The following is a 14,468-nucleotide window of genomic DNA, read 5'->3' as shown; positions in this document are numbered from 1 at the left end:
CTTTATCTCCACTTCTGACCTCCTTCTCAAGCTGCAGATCCACATTGCCAGCTGCCTGCTAACCAGTTCCATTGCCAAGTCCCACCAAATTCTCCAATTCAGTAAGTCTGACCTGGAATGCATCATCTTCCTTTTTGTTGAAGATTCTCATCATTCACCTTAAAAACCTGGTCCCTAGTCCCATGGCTATAGCCTTATAGCAGGACCTTTCATAATAGTCCTTTTATCCCCTAACTGGCCTGCCTGCCTCTCAATTCTTCCTTTAGTCGGTGGCCCCCCACCAAGTCCTCCTCTGCACCTTTGCCATATCAGTATTCTCACTGCACTGCCATCAGGTTTTCAACAGGTCCCCGACGTCTACCACGGCAATACAAACCATTCAACAGGCACTCAGCTCCTCTACACATGTGCAACCTCCCCTCAATCCTCCCTGGACACACCTAGCCCTCCTCCACCTTCCTCTAGCTAATACAGCCTGCCCTAAGTCTACTCATCACCATTCTGCCCAATCTGTAGGGTTCCACTCAAATACAAAGTCCTTAAGAAAGCTTTCTGGCCGGGCGCGGCGGCTCAAGCCTGTAATCCCAGCACTTTGGGAGGCCGAGGCGGGCGGATCACAAGGTCAGGAGATCGAGACCACAGTGAAACCCCGTCTCTACTAAAAATACAAAAAATTAGCCAGGCGCGGTGGCGGGCGCCTGTAGTCCCAGCTACTCAGGAGGCTGAGGCAGGAGAATGGCGGGAACCCGGGAGGCGGAGCTTGCAGTGAGCCGAGATCGCGCCACTGCACTCCAGCCTGGGCAACAGCGTGAGACTCCGTCTCAAAAAAAAAAAAAAAAAAAAAAAGAAAAAAAAGAAAGCTTTCTCTGATCAACACAGTTAAAATCAGTGTCTCTCCTCCCTCAAACTCCTTTGGTACTTCTAATAATCACTATGGTAATGAGAGTATATGGCCTTATCTTTCTAAAATAGTATCCCCTTAATAGCACTGAACAGCACCTTGCACTGCATAGTACAGGTATGCCATCTTTGGACATCTTAACAAAGAAATCAACTTCAAAAGGAAAATCTTGCCAGGCACGGTGGCTCACACCTGTAATCCCAGCACTTTGGGAGTCCAAGGCGGGCGGATCATGAGGTAAAGAGATCAAGACCATTTTGGCCAACATGGTGAAACCCCGTCTCTAATAAAATACAAAAATTAGCTGGGTGTGGTGGCGCATGCCTGTAATCCCAGCTACTCGGGACGCTGAGGCAGGAGAATCGCTTGAACCGGGGAGGCGGAGGTTGCAGTGAGCTGAGATTGTGCCACTGCACTCCAGCCTGGCAATGGAGCAAGACTCCGTCTCAAAAAAAAAAAAAAAAAAAAAAAATTGGTAAATTTCAAACTACGGATGACTGGTAAGTCTTTTATCTCCAGACTGGACCTGTAATTACTCCAGCCTTTCACCTGGATATCTCAGGATTCAATGATTCCAAAACTGAATTCATAATCTCAACCCCACATCTGTCCCTCATCTAAATGCACCCTGACTCAATGAATGGTGGCCCCATTCCCGCAAGAAGCCCCGCCAGAGACATAGGTGTTATTTTACATTTCTCCAACCCCGCCTTCTCATACCCAATGACCAACTCCTCTGAAATCTTCCTAAATGCCTCTGGCATTCATTCATTTGTCCCCAGCTCTGTTGTCAGTTCAGGCCACTATTACCTGAGATTACTACAATATCATCTGGTCTCATGTGCAACGTCCCAGCCAGTTTCCACAACACACCAGAATCATCTTTCAAAAATCCAATCTGAGCAAGTGACTTTCCCACTTAAAACCCTTCAACTGTTCTCAGGAAAAAGACTTTCAAACATGGCTTATACACTCTTATGTATGTGGTTAAGGCTTAGGTTTTCAGCTTACCTCTTATTTCTCAGATTATTTCTTCCCTTAAGCACACGACACTCCAACCATGTCAAAGTACTCTCTATGCTGTTCCCCAAACATGCCAATGTCCACTAGTGCCCCGTGGTCTTTGCAGAAGCTGTTATCTCTGTAGGTGTCCATCCTTTGTAACCCCCCAACACCCTGAACACCAGCCAGCCCCCTGCATCTATTGTCTAACTTCAGCAGTCATGTCTGGAGAAAAGCTTCACACTACTGCTAGGCTTGTACTTGTACTTATCAACACCTGGCATGTAAAAGGCACTCAGTAATTATTTGCAGAATGAATGAGTAAACAGATCATTTTCTAGGTTTTTTAAAAAACAAATTCCAAGGTCAATGAATGAAAGCCATTTTTCTGTCACCTATATTAATTCAACAGCATTGTATAAAGTGGACAGTGGACCTAAATTTTTATTTTACCTATGAAGTCAAAACTGGTGGCTGGGTACGGTGGCTCACGACTGTAAACCCAGCGCTTCGGGAGGCTGAGGCAGGTGAATCACGAGGTCAGGAGTTCAAGATCAGCCTGGCCAACATGCTGAAACACCGTATCTACTAAAATATACAAAAAATTAGCTGGGTATAGTGGTGGGCACCTGTAATCCCAGCTACTCGGGAGACTGAGGCAGAAGAATCCCCTGAACCCAGGAGGCGGAGGTTGCAGTGAGCCAAGATCGCGCCACTGCACTCCAGCCTGGGTGACAGAGTGACTCCATCTCATATTTAAACAAAACAAAACAAAACAAAACTAGTAATAATTTGGTCAAATCAACAGAATTTACATGTGTGGGCTCAGAATAATCACGATGAGGGAGAAAACGCTGTATTCAATGTTCTCCTTTGCCTAGTAAACTCTAAGACCTATTCATTTAAAATTGCTGAGAACTTTCTGATGCAAAGCACAGAATGTATGAAAAACAGCCAAGTAAACGTGGATACAACACAGAGGCACAGCCTGCAGGAAACTGGAGAGTATGAAGAGACGACATCAGACCACAGGAATGTAGAGACTTGAATAAAAAGAAAAGGCTCCGCGCTGCTCCTGTCCTTGTGCAGGCTAAAGCTCTGTGCAATCACTGTGCAGGCTTCATGATCCTGGTAGCCATGAGAAAGAACAGAGCCATTCTGTGGGGCCATAAAAGCCTTTCTGGTTCATTCAACAAAGGGAGATACAGCAAAGGGGAAGGAAACACTTACTAAGCAACAAGACTAGGTGCCCAGCCCTCACATACAGCATTTCCTTTATGCTTCGCAACAATGTTATTATCCCCACTTTGCTGGTGAGGAAATGAGCCTACGGTCGTCACACAGCGAGTCCTGGTGACCTTATACTCACACATTTTCACTCGACATCTACTCCTGCCAAGCCCAGTTCTAGATGTTGGGGATACAACAGTGAGGAAAACAGATAAGGTCTCTGCTCTCAGGAAACCGGATAGTATTGTGGAGAGAGACGTACCATACACAAATAATTTCAGATGGTGATACAGTTTAGTAGCATTAAAAAAGTAAAACTGAAGGATGTGATAAAATAACCAGGAAGGCAATTCTAGGTTGCAAAGTTCTCAGAGATAATTCAAAAGATAATTTTGAAGAGAGAATGCGCAGAGCTAAAGACAATGTTTAATAAAGTGACTATCAAGTCAACCTTTCAATGGAAGTCTCTAAAACTACCAGAAGCAAAAAATTAACTCATTCCCTGATTATCAGAAAAGTTATCTCGGTCATAACCTAAAGCAGTAAGTTATATGGTTAGTCACCAGATGGCAAAAATTTCCACATGAACCAAACTATCGAAGGCAAGGGGCCAACCAAATTAATTCTTAGATGCCCCAGCAGCTACATCAGTGCATAATAAATTATTGCTGAATAAATATATGACGGAAAGAAGAAAACAATGTTAAGATGTCACTGCCATGAGTTAAATAAATCCCTTTTCTGGCCAAGTGGGTTCAATTCACTCCACCCTACCCCCGACACCAGTCTTAATCACAAGAAGCAGGTGAGGAAAGTGGGATTAGAGTAAATCCATGAACAACACTTACAGAGAAACAATTAGCATATGCTGTCCCTCTCCGCAGCCACCAGACAGAAACAAGTTCCACTTAAAGAAGTCTAATATCCAAATAACTAAAAATTATTAAACGGGGCTTTTTTTTCTTTTTTCTTTTTTTTTTTTTTTTTTGAGACGGAGTCTGCCTCTATTGCCCAGGATGGAGTACAGTGGCACAATGTCAGCTCTGTGCAACCTCCGACTCCTGGCTTCAGACGATTCTCCTGCCTCAGCCTCCTGAGTAGCTGGGACTACGGGCACACGCCACCACCCCCGGCTAGTTTTTTTGTATTTTTAGTAGAGACAGGGTTTCACCATATTGTCCAGGCTGGTCTCGAACTGCAGACCTCGTGATCCGCCCACCTTGACCTCCCAAAGCGCTGGGATTACAGGCGTAAGCCACTGCGCCCGGCCAGCTTTCCTTTTTCAGACAGGGTCTCGCTGTTTCCTAGGCTGGAATGCAGTGGCGCAATCTTGGCTCACTGCAGTGTGGACTTGACCGGCTCAAGCTATCCTTTCACCTCTCAGCCTCCTGAGCAGCTGAGATGACAGGCGTGAGCCACCATGCCCAGCTATATTTTTTAAAACATTTCTTGTAGGGACAGGGTTTTGCCATGTTGCCCAGGCTGGTCTTAAACTCCTGAGCTCAAGCAATCAACCTGCCTTGGACTCCCAAAGTGCTGGAATTACAGGCATGAGCCACCACGACTGGCCTATTTGGCTTCTTTGAAAAAATTTTAAAATAAGGACTCTCCTAATGCAGATACTCAGGATACTTCTGTAACCAGGAACTTGCTCTGAATATTGCACGTAAACTGCCAAGTTGTGACGCTCTGTTTACCAATAATGCTGACCTGGTACTCGAGGAAGGGGACAAAGTACATTCATCTATCTGTATTGCCTCAGGGCCGTGTCCAGCTTAAACTGCAGATGATCAATGATTATATGATCTGAGTTATAAAAACTAAAATCCCCCCAAACTTTTCAGTCATGGAGCAGTTGGGTAGGGTGAGGACCACCCTAATTCTTCAGGGTGGTCCTCAAGAGCCAGAGCTGCTCAGCCTGCTCTGCAGAACCTGAAGGTCTCATCATCACACAACACTCTTGCAGTGTCTCTTGTAGAGCTGAAGGGCTGGAGAAGCCTTAGACGTCTCTGCTTCAATGTTCGGAAGTTTATTTTTAAAGGACCATCCGAGTGGACTTACAGAATAACAAATGGCCATTCACAGCTGAAGAGCAGAACTGAGTTTGCACCATATATCAAAGATGCCAAAGCTTCCTTTCTGGGAACCAGATGGAATGCCTGAAAAGCACTTTAAAATTGAGATACCACTTCGGATGAACGCTACCAATTTTTGTGATGTTTCAGTCATGAACCTGTGACTTTTTTTCTGAGACAGAGTAGTGTTACGATATTATCACCAGTTGATCCAGCATTAGGAAATATGGATTGGTTGGGGGGTGGGGAAGTTAATAGGGATTATATTCACTTTCTCCAGTAAGAAACTTCCTCTGCATACACTATCTCATTTTAAAAAAGTAAAAACCACAACGTGCAAGTTCCAATACCCCTGAATATTGCTCTTCATAATATGGGCCACATCTTTAAAGTTTTTAAAGCTTCAATTCACAACACTCACAGAAAGACAGCTTCAACAGAATGCACAAATTAAATACTATCCATCTGCACACTTAATTGATTACCCATTTTCATTTCCTTCTGGATGACCATCATGTTGGTAAGCCAGAAGGATTGGTTCTGCAGGATCTGAGATCCAAAATGGCAGTCGAGCTATCAACTCACCAGAGCCATAATGCTTCCCATACTTTAATTATCTGGGAGAAAAGAAAATCTACAAAAAACATTTCAAAGAATCAAATGGCATTCATTCTATCATTCTCTGTTCTGCCTAAGAGAGCAGGTACCCTGCTCTGGTTCCTCCTCTCTGCAAACTGAATTAACCTGCCATTCATATGTTTACACAGTCCACAAAAACAAGCTAATGGCAAAACATGCAAACCCTAGGTTTTTCTCTCCTCTTTAGTAAGACCAACTTTAGGAAATAGGTGTAAAATGAATCATCCAACAAGCAAAGCCCCCAAAAAGTGCTTTCATTTTCAGAAAAACAACAACAAAAATCAGAGCTCTGATTTTCCTTTAGGTCTACCACAGTGCAACACTTCCTATCACTAAGGTAATTTCTCTATCTTTTCCGTTTAAATTCAAGCCATTAAAAAATTTAGAGACAACTTTGTTCCAGACTACCTCTTTAATGTAATGTTTCCAATCCTTCTTACACAAAAGCTGAGTTTATATCATCAAAAAATTTACAGTGAATCTAAACAGTCACTTCTGTATTTATTACCATTACTAACATAACAACATTAATTTTTTAAAATAATAAAATTCTTGCTTGTTAGAGACAGAGGGCTTTAATTATCTTATGCATTCAAATGGAAAGTCTTTTTGTTAAATTAGCGTGAAAGTCCCTTCATCTACACACAATTGGCCCAAAGAAACAGGCCATTTTCAGCACAAGAGGCCAATCCATTTTAAGAGTGAATAAAGCTTTTGAAAGCACCACACACCCTCTTCCAGACTGTCAAATTTTCAAAATGGTCCAGCATTTTTTCCACTTTATCTTTTTTAACACTTTCAGGCCCAGTAAGCATCTCATAATTAGATTAATTAAAAAGGAAACAACAAAAAACACTGCTCCCTTCTGATCAAAATTATTCCATTTATGCTTAATTAGCTTTAATCCACGTCTACATATTTAATGATGGGGATATGACAATTCAACCTATTTGCATATTTTAAATGCCTTTTCTAAACTATACTTTGTAACAGATTTAGAAGAACAGTCTCTTTCTCATGCCAATATGCCACAGCATAAATCAGGAGGATACAAATTAGGAAAAAAAGAGAAAAGAAAACAAGGCCTCTCAGAGCCAGGGATGTGCTCAGGGGGGTGGAGTAATTTACCCAGGGGTGGGGGCAATTTACCCGCCACATCACAAACTACAATCCTTTCAGCCCACCAGACCGAGAAGCATTACATCACACTCTCACAATGATAGGGGGAGGAGGCTCTGAGAAAGCAAGTTTTCAGCTTTCTTTCCTCCCTGCTCTCAGGCTTCTAGAATCCTGCATTAGGAGTAATGGAATTTAACTTCAGGCACTGCACAGCTTCAGGGGTTACTAACCATCACCTAGACTGCTGCTTATATATGTGACCCTAAATGACCACTTCGCAGTGGATACATGGCCGAAACAGGCAACCACACACCCACACGACGAATTTATGCTGAAAAGCCCAGTTATGCATCTGTGTCAAATTAAACAAAAATTTTATTTCGTGAGGAATGAAGAAGGCTAATACACAGGGAGAACTGATAAAGAAATAATTTCTAATCGCGGTGAATAGCTGTTCATATCTTTAAAACACCATGTTTACAACATAGTCCTACCCTTTGGTTGAATCCACGATCAAAATAAAAGCGCATCTGGCTGCACATTTGAGAACACACACAGAGACCCAGTGCAAACGAGCGCGCGCAGAAAGGAGAGGGTGAGCCACATATTGCTTGGGAGGTTTTCAAGCAGGGGAATCTACAAACCCCAAACCTCCTGGTGTTCACCCGCCCCCAACCTGATGTTTAAAATGTATCAGGTCTTACTTTAGGTTTTACATCTCTCTAGGAAGGAGGGCCCAGTTTAAAAAATAAAAAGAGAGAAAAAGGCTTTCCCGTTCTAGGGCTTGCCCTCCCAGATCCTTTGTCGGCCTTAGCAGCCGAAAGAATGCAAACCCATTTATATTTATGCAAATTTTTGCAGCAGATTTAAGGGGGGAGGGAGGAGGTCTGTGTTTTTTAAAAACCTCTTTCTAAATAGCAAATTTCCAATTACTCGCAGCTTCATTTATTGCAAGATAGAAACGATGATGAAAATCTGCATATACATTAAAAGTGCAATTAAATCACTTCAAAATCTAAATATTTTACCACGTCTTTTCCATTTCTAAAATGCCGAACCAAAAGTACATCACGGGTCTGATTTACACAGATCCACGAAATGTCTGAAGCCAGTCTCCATGCTAGACAAATGTCGATTTGCAACACCACCAGTGAAAACGGTTAGACAAGATCCATATAAATCAATTGGTTTAAAAAAATTGAAAATATTTACCAACCTCATAAAGTGCAGCAGTGCTTAAATCCAGCAAATTGAGGCATACAAGGTAGAAATGGAAATGAAAAAAGGTCCAAAAAATGAATTCTTTTTGTCTATCTGTTTTTTTGTATTTTAAATATTCAGAAACCAGCAGAGACTCTGTCGGCCATTTTGGCTTGAACTAACTCTCTCTCACACACTCTCCCTCTTGCTCTCTCTCTCCCCCTCTGTCTCTAAAGGAAGCAGCTTTTTGTGACCTTCAAATAGAGGCAGATCATGTGACTTCGGGTAGGTTTGTCAATCAGGAAAGGGGAGGGAGCTGGAGCTGGGACTGCCTTAAAGGGGAAGCAGCCCTTTTCCACTCACTTTCATTTGTGAAATGCTGTTATCTCATACTCTCCGCCTACAGACATTGCATGTGAAAGTGGCAACAGCATAAGGGTAACAGATGAACAAAACAGAAAAACCTTTATTGGTTTATAGAAATATGCTCAGTTGCTAACGATTCTTACAGCTCCTGGATCTTCTCCTGGCTGGCTTGCTAGTTATTCTCTAGATGTTTGGGCAAGCACAGGCTGGCAAACTGCTCTGTACAAGGGGCTGAAACACAGCTCTACCAAACAAGAGACTTTAGTTTTGAAAGACTGAGGTGAAATATAGGGCACCACTGATCTCTAAGAAGCTCCTAAAATGCATAGAAAAAGACGGAAAGAAATACACAAAAGTATAAACTGAGCTGCAATTCAGAAAGGTTAAGTGACTTATCCCAAATTGCACAGCTAAACAGCTGCAGAAGAGGAACTGGTTTCCCAATTCTGAACTCTACACTTACTGTTTTGCCTGTATGTGTGTTCAGTACCTCCTCCCCCAAACCCAAATAAAAACTATGCTTCAACATTGCAAACGGAGTTTCTCTGGGCTAGGGCAGGTCTGAGTCATCTTTAATCCCCTCCCCCACCGCAGGAGGTAGCTCTGCAGCTGAGGGAGACTAGGCATTAAATTAAAACCTACTTGGTTTCCACCACTCCTAATCCCTTCTCCTTCCCATATACATCTCCATTCCTACCCACCTAAGAAACCCAAGCTTGGTTTGCATCTCCAGCCCTGTGGCTCACAGGCTGTGTAACTTCAGTGCTAACAGCAAGTAAGTCAGTCCCTTACCCACCCTCCCACCCTGCCTGGCCTCAGTTTTCTCATTTGAAAGCGAGCGGAGATTGGGCTTTGCTAGATGGTATCTTTGGTTTCTTTCACCTCCGAAACTCTGCACTTGGCTGCTTTCTTTGAATAGTTCCGTTCATTTTTTCCCGGCCATCTCAAAAGTTCGCCTCCACGCTGGGAAGGCAGAATTCTTGACCTTCGCAGTCCAGACCAGGTCCTCCTGTTAACACTCCCATAATATCTTTTACTACTTTAGAGCAATGGTCATAATTGCAATTTAGTATTTACGAAAGAATGTGTTTAACATTAGTCTTCCCCAGTAGACTGTAAACTGTATAAGGAAAAATATCACGTCTTCATTGCTCTGTGAGGCTCCACACCAAACCCCACGTAGGAGCTAAATAAATGAATAAATCTATGACTTGGACCCTATTCAGAAGGGCTGGGCTGAGTAGGAGGAAACCTGCCACCTGAATATAAACAATTTAGGGGAATGAGGGTCACATAGTTCCCAGAAACTCGCATTCATCTATGTTTTAAGGACAGCTTCAGGAAAGAAAGTAACTAAAATGGTAAAAAGCGCATGAGAGTGCCCTGTGACTACTGACTCCACCTATCTCTATAAGCCAGAAAAGGGAGGATTCCCCAGTGTGCTTCTCCCATAAACTGGGCTGCTGTGCCAGCCAGCAGACAACTGACAGATTCTAGAAACCCGGCTTTCCTTGAAAAGGAACCTATGAATGCCTGTAAAATCCCATACACTTGTAGTCATCCTGGCTTCTGGGTCTATATACAGTCGCCTGCCTTTGCTTTTTCCACTCAGATATGAGGACAGGAAAAGAGCTGTTTCAGGGCAGGCCAAGGCCAATGCCTGGACAATCTGGCAGCCTGAATAGCTGCGGCTTAACAAGCTTCCACTGTCTTTGCGTGGCACTGAGTGGAATAGCCAAGCCCTGCACTTACAGCTGAGATGCAGGAAAAAGCAGGAAACTCCTAGAATGGAAATTCTGATTATTTAGTCTATTTTTATCCTTCCAATACCTTCCAGATGAGTTACTGAAAGTTGTAGCAGGCTCGATTTATAAAAATGTATGGAGACTGAACATCCACCTTGTTTTAATTTGTGATGGACATGCTTTCTTTATGAAACTGAACTTTGCTAAGTTCCATTCCCCAGTGTAGAATATTACTGTATACAAATGTGTTGCCTTGTAAGTGTTAAACAGCAAACTGTATGAAAAGTTTGGAAACAGAACAAACATATTTTAAATATAATATTGGTTCTAATTTCAAATAATATGAATATATATATTATATTCATATAATATATATATATTTTTTCAGACACAGTCTTGCTCTGTTACCCGGGCTGGAGTGCAGTGGCATGATACCAGCTCACAGCAACCTCCACCTCCTGAGTTCAAGCGGTTCTCCTGCTTCAGCCTCCTGAGTAGCTGGGATTACAGGTGTGAGCCACCATGCCCAGCTGATTTTTGTATTTTTAATAGAGACAGGGTTTCACCATGTTGGCCAGGCTGGTCTCGAGCTCCTGACCTCGTGATCCGCCCGCGTCGGCCTCCCAAAGTGCTGGGATTACAGGCGTGAGCCACTGCACCCGGCCACTGAATACTTTTTCCTTAACCTCCAGATCATCTTTTCTATGCAACACCTCTAAATTCAGTGTAGTTAGTCTAATCGTTTATCTAAAAGAAACAAGTGCAAGGCAGGGCGCGGCGGCTCAAGCCTGTAATCCCAGCACTTTGGGAGGCTGAGACGGGCAGATCACGAGGTCAGGAGATCAAGACCATCCTGGCTAACACGGTGAAACCCCGTCTCTACTAAAAGAAATACAAAAAACTAGCCGGGCGAGGTGGCAGGCGCCTGTAGTCCCAGCTACTCAGGAGGCTGAGGCAGGAGAATGGTGGGAACCCGGGAGGTGGAGCTTGCAGGGAGCCAAGATCCGGCCACTGCACTCCAGCCAGGACGACAGAGCGAGACTCCATCTCAAAAAAAAAAAAAAAAAAAAAAAAGAAACAAGTGCAATAAATACATTATTTCTCCCTTCTGTTTCCAGGCATAATAGATTCTGTGATAGATTTATTATACTTTTTTCATATTAACAATTAGACAATGTTTTAAAATTATATTATGAGGTAAGGATAAAAAGTAATAAAAATTATTATTGATATTTTTATTTATTTATTTTTTTTTTGAGAGGGAGTCTCGCTCTGTCGCCCAGGCTGGAGTGCAGCCAAAGTTAGAGGACTGCTTGAGCCCAAGAGTTTGAGACCGGGCAACAAACATAGTGAGATCTTGCCTCTACAAAAAAATTTTTTAAATTAGCCAGGCTTGGTGGGGTATGCCTGTGGTCCTAGCTACTCTGGAGGCTGAGGTGGGAGGATCACTTGAGCCTGGGAAGTCAAAGCTGCAGTGAGCTGAGATCACACCACTGTACTCCAGCCTTGGCGACAGATTAAAAAATATATATAATATGATATATATGGTATATATATCATATGTATCTCATGTATCATATATGATATATATACACATTTTGTTTTTGGGCACAGATATAAAGTAACAGCCAAAAAAAAAGAAAAAACAAAAACAGAGTAAACTGAATAAAACCCAAAACTGTATTTTGTTTTAAACAATTAAATAAATGTAGATAATTCTGTCAAAAATCTGATCAATTAAAAGAGAGAATTCACAAACATTAGGGCTGAGAAGAGGATATCATAACTGCAGATTTAGAGAAAATCTTTTAAATCATGCTAGAATTATATGTAACTTTACGTAAATAAACTTGAAGATTAAATAAGATGGATGATAGTCAAAGAAAACAGAAGTTACCAAAATCAACTCAAGAAAAATTAGGGGAGCAACAACCCATAGCAGAAATCTCTAAGATCTTCAAAGAATGAGCCACTAAAACAACAGCAAGCCCAATTTTCTAGGTGAATGCCATCTAACTCTTATTGAACAGATAATTTCCATGTTATCCCTACTGTTCCAGGAGGCATAAGAATAAAAGGAAAAGCTTCCTACTTTTTTCCATGAGGGTAACATATTCCTGATATGCATTTGGCCTAAGATGGTACAAAAAATAAAACTAATGTTCACTGGTGAAGGCAGAGCAAAAATACTAAGTAAAATATTTTCAGATAGAACTGAGTAGTTTTAAGAGAATAATTCATTATGACCACGTAGGCTTTACACCAACACTACTACACCAACAATACAAGGATGGTTAAATTACAACCATACAAGGACAGTTAAACTAGCTATTAACATTAATCTTCATTTGTTCAATAAATATGTACTAAGTACTTTCCCCATCAGACGCTGCGCTAAGTGCTAGGGATGCAGCAGTGAAGCAAAAGGTTCTCGTCTATATGGAGCTGACATCCTCACAGGAGAAGGAACTCAGTGAGAAGAGAATAAGCAGTTTGATAGGATATAGAATAACTGAGAGGCTCACTTTAGATAAGGTGCACAGGGAAAGCTTTTCTCAGGAGCGACATTTAAGCTGAGTTGAAAAGCAAACGTTTAGGCTGGGCGCGGTGGCTCATGCCTGTAATCCCAGAACTTTGAGAGGCCAAGACAGGTGGACCTCTTGAGGTCAGGAGTTCGAGGCCAGCCTGGCCAATATGGTGAAACCCCATCTCTACTAAAATTTAAAAAAAAAAATAAAAAATTAGCCAGGCATGGTAGCATGCCTGTAATCCCAGCCACTCGGAAGGCTGAGGTGCGAGAATCACATGAACCCAGGAGGCAGAGGTTGCAGTGAGCTATCGCACTACTGCACTCCAGCCTCGGTAACAGAGAGAGACTCCATCTAAAAAAAAAAAAAAAAGAAAGAAAAGAAAAGAAAATGTTTGAGTGGTCAATGAACAAGAGAAATGATCAGGAGGCTAGGACCTGTGAGCAGGGGATAGAGTCATGAAACGAATCTCAGGAGGTAGGAAGAGCTAGATCATACTGAGTCCTTCAGTCCACAGTAAAGATTTCACTTTTGGAATAGTGGAAAGTCACAGAAGAGCTTTCAGCAGGTCAACGAACAGCGCCATTTTATCCATTAGTTGCTTTCCACTGAATGCCTAGGGTCTATAAGCTTTTCAGAGACTTAGAAAAATGTTTGGGATCTAAAAAAAAATACAAGTTCAAAATGCAAACAAAAAATTGTAACCAAAAAAATTAATAAATGCTTAAATGTCCTTTAAATATAACCACTCAGCAGTCCCATTCATTGTTAAATTTAGCATTTATGGCCGGGCGTGGTGGCTCACGCCTGTAATCCCAGCATTTGGTAGGCCGAGGCAGGCGGATCACAAGGTCAGGAGATCAAAACCATGCTGGCTAACATGGTGAAACCCCGTCTCTACTAAAAATACAATACATTAGCCGGGAATGGTGGCATGCACCTACAATCTCAGCTACTCGGGAGGCTGAGGCAGGAGAATTGCTTGAATCGCAAAGCAGAGATTGCAGTGAGCCAAGATCGCACCACTGTACTCCAGCCCGGGCGACAGAACGAGACTCCATCTCAAAAAAAAAAAAAAATTAGCATTTACAAAATGTTCATCACATTCGAAAACAATTCTTACTTTGCAAAAATTCCTATACATACATACATATAAACATACATATAGGTATATATATGTATATATACACATAGGTGTAGATGTATATATACATATACAGGTGTATATGTCATATATAAGTATATATGTATATTTTTGTTTATATATATGTATGCATAGGAATTTTTGCAAAGTGAGAATTGTTTTTGTTTTGTTTCATTTAATTTAATTTAGGAGAGCTAAATAATTAAACATGAAGCCAAAGTACATAAGAAAGCGGCAGTCTTTTATTGCAAATATGCACACACTCTCAGGCGAAGTTCTCTGGTCCTCAGGTGTGGGGGGCCAGGGAAGTCCCGCCAGCGCTCTAGGGTGAGGTTCCCCGGTCCACGAATGTGCCGAGGAAGTCACACCGGCGCTTACCGGCAGCGGACTTTTATGCCTGGGAGCTGGAGGGGGAGGAGTTTGGGGCGTGTGTGTAGGAGTGGCTTCTTGAATTTCGGTGTCCTCGGCTTGACGTCACTCTGCGCATGCTCAGTTGATTTGGTTCTCTCCCCGGGCGCG

At 42.3% G+C, this 14,468-nt stretch overlaps 1 protein-coding gene across 10 annotated transcripts in view; it reads right to left on the bottom strand.

Moving 5' to 3' along the window:
- The window catches only part of LOC105464406 (trinucleotide repeat containing adaptor 6B), a 298,465-nt gene that overhangs the window by 150,372 nt on the left and 133,625 nt on the right, over window positions 1–14,468 (bottom strand). For 2 of the 10 annotated variants that reach the window (XM_011712277.3, XM_011712281.3), the window contains exon 1: window positions 8,183–9,313. The exons of the other annotated variants lie outside the window; for them this stretch is intronic. In XM_011712277.3, the coding sequence (XP_011710579.1) occupies window positions 8,183–8,187 (5 nt within the window). In that variant the 5' untranslated portion in view covers window positions 8,188–9,313. Of the gene's footprint in view, window positions 1–8,182; window positions 9,314–14,468 lie in introns of those variants that run through there. 10 annotated transcript variants of the gene reach the window in all.

Source organism: Macaca nemestrina, chromosome 15, assembly GCF_043159975.1.
Source record: "Macaca nemestrina isolate mMacNem1 chromosome 15, mMacNem.hap1, whole genome shotgun sequence".
NCBI lineage: Eukaryota > Metazoa > Chordata > Mammalia > Primates > Cercopithecidae > Macaca > Macaca nemestrina.
This window is presented reverse-complemented; position numbering and strand designations above follow the sequence as displayed.